This window comes from Octopus sinensis, linkage group LG11 (assembly GCF_006345805.1).
Source record: "Octopus sinensis linkage group LG11, ASM634580v1, whole genome shotgun sequence".
NCBI lineage: Eukaryota > Metazoa > Mollusca > Cephalopoda > Octopoda > Octopodidae > Octopus > Octopus sinensis.
Genome location: NC_043007.1, coordinates 37083317 through 37090816, shown reverse-complemented (window position 1 = coordinate 37090816; position 7500 = coordinate 37083317). Strand labels below are relative to the sequence as shown.

Genomic DNA, 7500 nt, shown 5'->3' with positions numbered 1-7500 from the left:
ACTTAATTTATCGACCCCAAAAGGATGAAAGGCAAAATCGACCTCGGCGGAATTTGAACTCAGAACGTAGCGGCAGACGAAAAACCGCTAAGCATTTCACCTGGCGTGCTAACCATTCTGCAAGCTCACTGCCGTAATAATAATAATAATAATAATAATAATAATAATAATAATAATAATAATATAATCGCTTCTAACTTAGTATAAGGCCAGAAATTTTTTGATTAAATAAACCTCAGTACTTGACTGGTACTTTATCTTATCAATCTTGGAAGGATGGAAAGTAAAGTTGACCACGGCAGGATTAGAACTCGAAACGTAAAGACAAGGAATAAATGCCACACAGCACTTCTTCCGACTTTCTTCTGATTCTCCGTCAATTCCCCCATCCATAAAAAAAAAAGAAAATGGACAGAATCATCTACGGGAATCGAACCAAGTGTCTACCGTATACTGGACGGTCGAGAAACCACAACACCAAGGAGACGTATCCGAGAATAATAATAATAATAATAATAATAATAATAATGATAATAATAATAATAATAATGATGATAATAATAATGATAATAATAACGATAATAATAATAATAATAGGAGAGTATTGTAGTTCGCTTGAAGCATTGTGTATTGTTTGTAAAGAATAAAAAGTTTTGAATGGTACAGCAATGTACTAAAATACAGACAATGGGCTATTTACCTGTTGTAATTTAGTCATCAATAGTCTGACATGATATTTTGGAATAATATTCCTTCTTCAGATATTCTTAGATGGAGTCGGTTTTCTAGCCGTTAGAAAACTGGTTATAGCAGCGACTCCATCTAAGAATATCTGAAGAAGGAATATTATTCCGAAATATCATATCAGACTATGGATGACTAAATTTCAACAGGTAAATAGCCCATTATCTGTATTATTGTGCATTGTTGTACCATTCAAAACTTTTATTCTTTACAAATAATAATAATAACAATTTCTTGCATAAATACGAGGCTATCCATTTTCGTGGTGGTTGGTGGGAAGCGAAAAATCTATTATATCAAGATAAAAGACTTGATTGCTATTTTATCGATCTCTTTCTCGAGCAGGTATGAAATCCAAGCCTCATGTTGACTGGTGTCTTTATTTTTTTCAACCTCTTGAAAATCTAAGTATTTCACTGGTACATATTTCATCGTCCCTGGAGTGAGGAAATTTAAATTTCAGTGCTTGGGCTGTGCTTTTATCTTTTCGAGCGTGGAAGTCGATAAAATAAAATGCCAATCAGTAAATGATTAGGAATCAGTTCAGTCGACTATAATTCCTCTCCAAAAAAAAAAAAAAAAAAAAAAATTCGTGGCCTTGTGCAAAATTTGGACAGAAACTATTATTAGGATGTGTGTGTGCGCGGGTGTGTGAGTGAATGCGCGCGTGCACATGTGTTTGTGTGGATGCGAATGTTTGTTGATTCATTCATTCTTGTATTCGGACATTTCATGTCTTGCATGGTTACTGTTTGTGTTGTTTGCTGTTCGTGTTGAGATGAGATACAAGGGACATCAACGCTTTCTGAAAAAAAAAAAGAAAAGAAAAAAGAAGTATAAGTTATAACAACAACAACAACAACTAATAATAATAATAATAATAATAATAATAATAATAATAATAATATTAATAATAATAATAATAATAATAATAATAATAATAATAATAATAATAATATTAATAATAATAATAATAATAATAATAATAATAATATTAATAATAATAATCGCTTCTAACTTAGTATAAGGCCAGAAATGTTTTGAGTAGGGTTCGTCGATTGAATAAACCTCAGTACTTTATCTTATCAATCTTGGAAGGATGGAACGTAAAGTTGACCACGGCAGGATTAGAACTCGAAACGTAAAGACAAGGAATAAATGCCACACAGCACTTCTTCCAACTTTCTTGTGATTCTCCGTCAATTCCCCCATCCTTAAAAACAGAAAATGGACCGAATCATCTACGGGAATCGAACCAAGTGTCTACCGTATACTGGACGGTCGAGAAACCACAACACCAAGGAGACGAATCCGAGAATAATAATAATAATAATAATAATAATAATAATAATAATAATAATATAATAATAATAATAATAATCCTTTCTACTAAGGCACAAGACCTGAAATTCGGTGGAAGGGGACTAGTCGATTACATCGACCCCAGTACACAACTGGGGCTTATTATAACGACCCCGAAAAAATGAAAGGCAAAGTCGACCTCTGCGGAATTTGAACTGACGAAATACCGCTAACCATTTTGCCCGGCGTGCTAACGTTTCTGCAAGCTCGCCGCTTTAATAATAATAATGATGATGATGATGATGATAATAATAATATAATAATAATAATAATATAATAATAATAATAATAATAATAATCTTTTCTACTCTAGGCACGAGATCCGACGTTTTGGGGGAGGGGCCAGTCGATTAGATCGATCTCAGTACGCAACTGGTACTTAATTTATCAACCCCGAAAGGATGAAAAGCAAAGTCGACCTCAGCGGAATTTGAACTCAGAACGTAAAGACTGACGAAATACCTATTTCTATTTCTTTACTACCCACAAGGGGCTAAACACAAGGAGGATAAACAAGGACAGACAAACGGCTTAAGTCGATTATATCGATTCCAGTGCGTAACTGGTACTTAATTTATCGACCTCGAAAGGATGAAAGGCAAAGTCGACCTCGGCGGAATTTGAACTCAGAACGTAACGGCAGATGAAATACGGCTACGCATTTCGCCCGGCGTGCTAACGTTTCTGCCAGCTCGCCGCCTTTAATAATAATAATAATAATTTTGTCTTGGTATAAAAGATGGGCTACAGCAAATATTCTGCTCAATACCACAGATTTGTTTATCAGTTGTTTGACCTTAACCAGTTGAGCATGTCCCTTAGTGGCTGACGATATGTGCATCTCTGATCACGAGCAGAAGTAGTGGGGGAGCATCATAGCTATGTGTTGAGAGGGATTCTTTGGAGTTTGGATAATTCACCTCTGGAAACACGAGTGCTTTGTTCAACATCCTTAAACAACCCCTATTCAGAGACCTTTTGAGCGGGATGGGTAACTCGACCAGAAGAAAAAATTCTAACTGGGCCCCACCTACAAGGTCATGTGCTGTTTAACTTGATATGAGATCACCATGTCGCGCACATATGGTTGTGATGCATGTGCCTAGTGTACCTTTATCAGACGGGTAGTCATGATGGGTATACTGGGTTTCGTATATTTTACCCCAGTGTCACTTTGATGGCATGCACTGCTCTCTCACTCAATAATAATAATAATAATAATAATAATAATAAATACGACCAGGAATAAGACCAAACCCGAGTGAAGTCGAATAATAAGGCTAATAATAATCCTTTCATTTTTGGCAACATCGCTCCATATACAATACAGATGTATCATACAAAAGATAAATAGATATGAATACCCGAGTATTCATATCTATCTATCTATCTATCTATCTATCTATCTATCTATCTATCTATCTATCTATCTATCTATCTATCTATCTATCTATCTATCTGTCTGTCTGTCTGTCTATCTATCTATCTATCTATCTATCAATCTATTTCTTTATTACCCACAAGGGGCTAAACACAGAGGGGGACAAACAAGGACAGACATAGGTATTAAGTCGATTAAATCGACCCCAGTGCGTAACTGGTACATAATTTATCGACCCCGAAAGGATGAAAGGCAAAGTCTATCTATCTATCTATCTATCTATCTATCTATCTATCTATCTATCTATCTATCTATCTATCTATCATCTATCTATCTATCTATCTATTTACCTGTCTGTCTGTTTATCTATCCATCTGTCTGTATGTATGTATTGATGTGTATATATATATATATATATATATATATATATATATATATATAACAGAGCCCTCTAAGAATCCATAAGTCAGAGCAGTCGCCACTTTTTACATTGCCTGCCATCGCTAATCAGCATACGTATTACACAACTGCTCAGTTACTTATTATCCAGTGCGAAACCTGTTAAGATCGGCTATTGTGTATCGATAATACTGTATACTTTGATATATATATATAAAATAATAAATGCGCCCTTTTAAAGCCTAGCCAAGCTCATGGGCCCGGTTTCAATGGCGTATGTGTTCCGTAGCTTGACGGGACGCCAGTCCATCGCAGTCTTACTCATTTTTGCCGGTTGAGTGGACTGGAGCAATGTGAAATGAAGTGTTTTGCTCAAGAACACAACACATTGCCTGGTCCAGGAATCGAAACCACAATCTTACGATCATGATGCTGATACCCTACCCACTAAGCCACGCGCCTCCACACACACACACACACACACACATGAGGTGCATTCCAGAAGTTTTGAGACTTTTTTTTTAGTAGTGGCAGTTATAACTCTCTTAAGATTATTGTAATATTAGTATATCATTACAATACATCTAATAAGCTGACCTGCCAAGTTTTGATTGAAGGAAACGGCTGCAACAGCACTTTGAAGACATCTTACTACACACTACTTGTCACATGTGACTAGTTTGCTGAATGCAGTCGGGATGTGAAGGCAGTCTGAAAACTTGTTATACAATAAAGTTTTGCATTAAACTGGGAGAAATGCTGTAAAACTTATGAAATACTCCAAACTGCTTATGGGTTAACTGGCATGAGCCAAACATCTATTTATAGTTAGCACATGACGCCAGTTAAAGCAAGTCCACCGAAAAGCTTATAATGATCTCCTTTTTCGACAGCAAGGACATCATTTACATCTAGTAGGTTCTCTCTTGCCAAATGATCAACAAAAAAGTTCTTTGTGGAAATTTTGAGGGAGTTCAAGAAGATACTTCATAGTATAATGTCAGAACACCTGCATCAGGACATTACACCAGTCTACAATTCCATCCTGGTAATCAACTATTTGACAGAGATAAGCATCAAAACTGTCTTCCATCCTCCTTACAGTTCCGACTTTGTTCCCTATTTTTCCCAATACAATATCATGTTTCCCCTCTTAAATCTAAGTGATTCTGCATAGACTAGGGTAAAAGCATTTTTTACGAGAGACTTAATAATCTTTATCAAACTGAAAGCTTAACGAAAATAAAATTGCACAAATAGGCGCGGGAGTGTGGTAAGTAGCTTGCTAACCAACCACATGGTTCTGGGTTCAATCCCACTGCGTGGCATCTTGGGCAAGTGTCTTCTGCTATAGCCCCGGGCCGACCAATGCCTTGTGAGTGGATTTGGTAGACGGAAACTGAAAGAAGCCTGTCATATATATGTATGTGTGTTTGTGTGTCTGTGTTTGTCCCCCTAGCATTGCTTGACAACCGATGCTGGTGTGTGTTTACGTCCCCGTCACTTAGCGGTTCGGCAAAAGAGACCGATAGAATAAGTACTGGGCTTACAAAGAATAAGTCCTGGGGTCGATTTGCTCGACTAAAGGCGGTGCTCCAGCATGGCCGCAGTCAAATGACTGAAACAAGTAAAAGAGTAAAAGAGTAAAGAGTAAAGAGTAAACATTAATTGATTTTTTTTCTTACCTCGTCGTTGTTGCTATCTTGATCCTTGCTAGCCATTTGTGTTACGGTTTCGGCCGCTTTTGTTTTAGGAATGTTCATTACAGGTTTACGTCGATGGCTTATCAAACGACGTTCCTTAGACATCTGCTGATGAGTTCGGTGGACTTTGTCTTCCATATTAGCTGTGTTCTTAGCTGCAGATTGTAATGAGATGTTTTTGCTTGAAAGAATCTCTTTGGTACGATTCGTCCTTCTGGGAACGAGTCTGCGATGAGAATATATTGGCAACTGAAGAGGTAAACCAACTTCCTTGCCCTTCTTGTGACTTTCCTTTAAGTTTTGACCATTTACTGAAGAAAGAATTTCTTTTGAGGATTTATGGGGAACAGTTTTACTGGCAGATGTTACCACCTGCTTTGCGTGGCCAACACCAACCCAGTCTCTGTCCTCTCGATCTGTCTCCTTATTCTGAGGGGAGATACCAGTCGATTTATGGATTTTGATCAATTCTACGGAAGCGTTCTTTTCTGAATCCATCTGCGTGTCTGCTAGTTGATCGTCATCCTGCAATTCCTGTTTTATCGATATGTGTTCCTCATCCTGTGTTCCCGAAAGATCTGGACGTTGTGCAACTCTAACGGGTTTCTCTTTCTTAATCGGTAGAACTGGAAAGCCATTTGAGAAGTTCTTCTCGCCGACAGATGTTCTTTGCAAGTCGGTTTCGTACTGGAAATTTTCATTGTCTTCTTTTGAGTCGTCCTCCGCAAGGGCAGAGTTCTCGTTAAAATCTGGTGCACGAGGGTTGTTATCAACTGGGTGCTGAGCTGTGGAAACCTGTCAGCAAATGATAGTTCAAATGTTAATTGAATCTGTTTCAACAAAATTCATGACTGGATACAAACACAATGAAAGACAAAGCTGCTCGAGGGTATGAGAGAAAAGAACTGAGGGTTCGAATCCCTTTGTCAGAATTACTCAGAACCAATGAAAAAGTCGTTCGACTTTGAAATAACAGCTAAATCTTCAAACCAACCACAGTATACTATCTTAAAAAGAACACCTTGGATAATGTAGTCTCAGGGTACACTACGTTCGAAAAAGGACGGGTATCAAGGCTGGAATACTCATTTGATCATGGGTTTGTTCAATTAGGAGCGGCATGGGAACAACAAAAATAACAATTAAAAAAAAACAATTCTAGTATTGAACTGTAAAGTCCAGTAAGAGTTATTAATTACTGATCAACTGGAAACTATAGGAGTTGGCACTTGCCCAAGCTTCAGCACAATGGAATCAAACCACGTGACTGAAATAAGCTTCTTAAACACAACATTGTTGCGCCAATAGACAGAGAGTTAGAATAGTTAATTATAAAGATGGCAGGGTGAATAAAGAGCTTGATAAAGAGGAAGATGAGCAGGTGAGTACATATGTTGGCAGGTAGGTATCAAACAGTTAATTAAAGAGAGAGATCGATGAATGATGGGTTAGACAAAGAGAGGAATGAATAGGTAGATAGATAGGTGGTAGATAGTTAATAAAAAGAATAAGCCGATGAATAAAAGGGTAGATAGAGAAGCAAATGAATATGTAGATAGACGGTAGATAATTAATGAAAATGATAGGCCATGGAATAAAAGGTTAAACTAAGAGGGAAATGAATAGGTAGTTATGAGGTGGTCTCAGAAGGTTCTTGGACTAGATATGCTTGATAAAAAAATTACTTATTTTCTTTTATTTGTTTCAGTCATTTGACTGCGGCCATGCTGGAGCACCACCTTTAGTCGAACAAGTCAACCCCCAGGACTCATTCTTTGTAAGCCTAGTGCTTATTCTATCGTTCACTTTTGTCGAACTGCTACGTTACAGGGACGTAAACACACCAGCATCGGTTGCCTAGCGATAGTGGCGGGACAAACACACACACACACGTATACGAAATCCACTCAC

At 37.4% G+C, this 7500-nt stretch overlaps 1 protein-coding gene across 1 annotated transcript in view; it reads right to left on the bottom strand.

Annotated features, from left to right (window-relative positions):
- Positions 1-856: 856 nt before the first annotated feature.
- LOC115217593 (kinesin-related protein 3-like) overlaps positions 857-7500 on the bottom strand; it is a 35932-nt gene continuing 29288 nt past the window's right edge. The window contains exons 4-5 of the mRNA XM_036507652.1: positions 5572-6384; positions 857-1549 (exon numbers count right to left, since the gene is read on the bottom strand). Of these exons, the coding sequence (XP_036363545.1) occupies positions 1490-1549; positions 5572-6384 (873 nt within the window). The 3' untranslated portion in view covers positions 857-1489. The remainder of the gene's footprint in view (positions 1550-5571; positions 6385-7500) is intronic.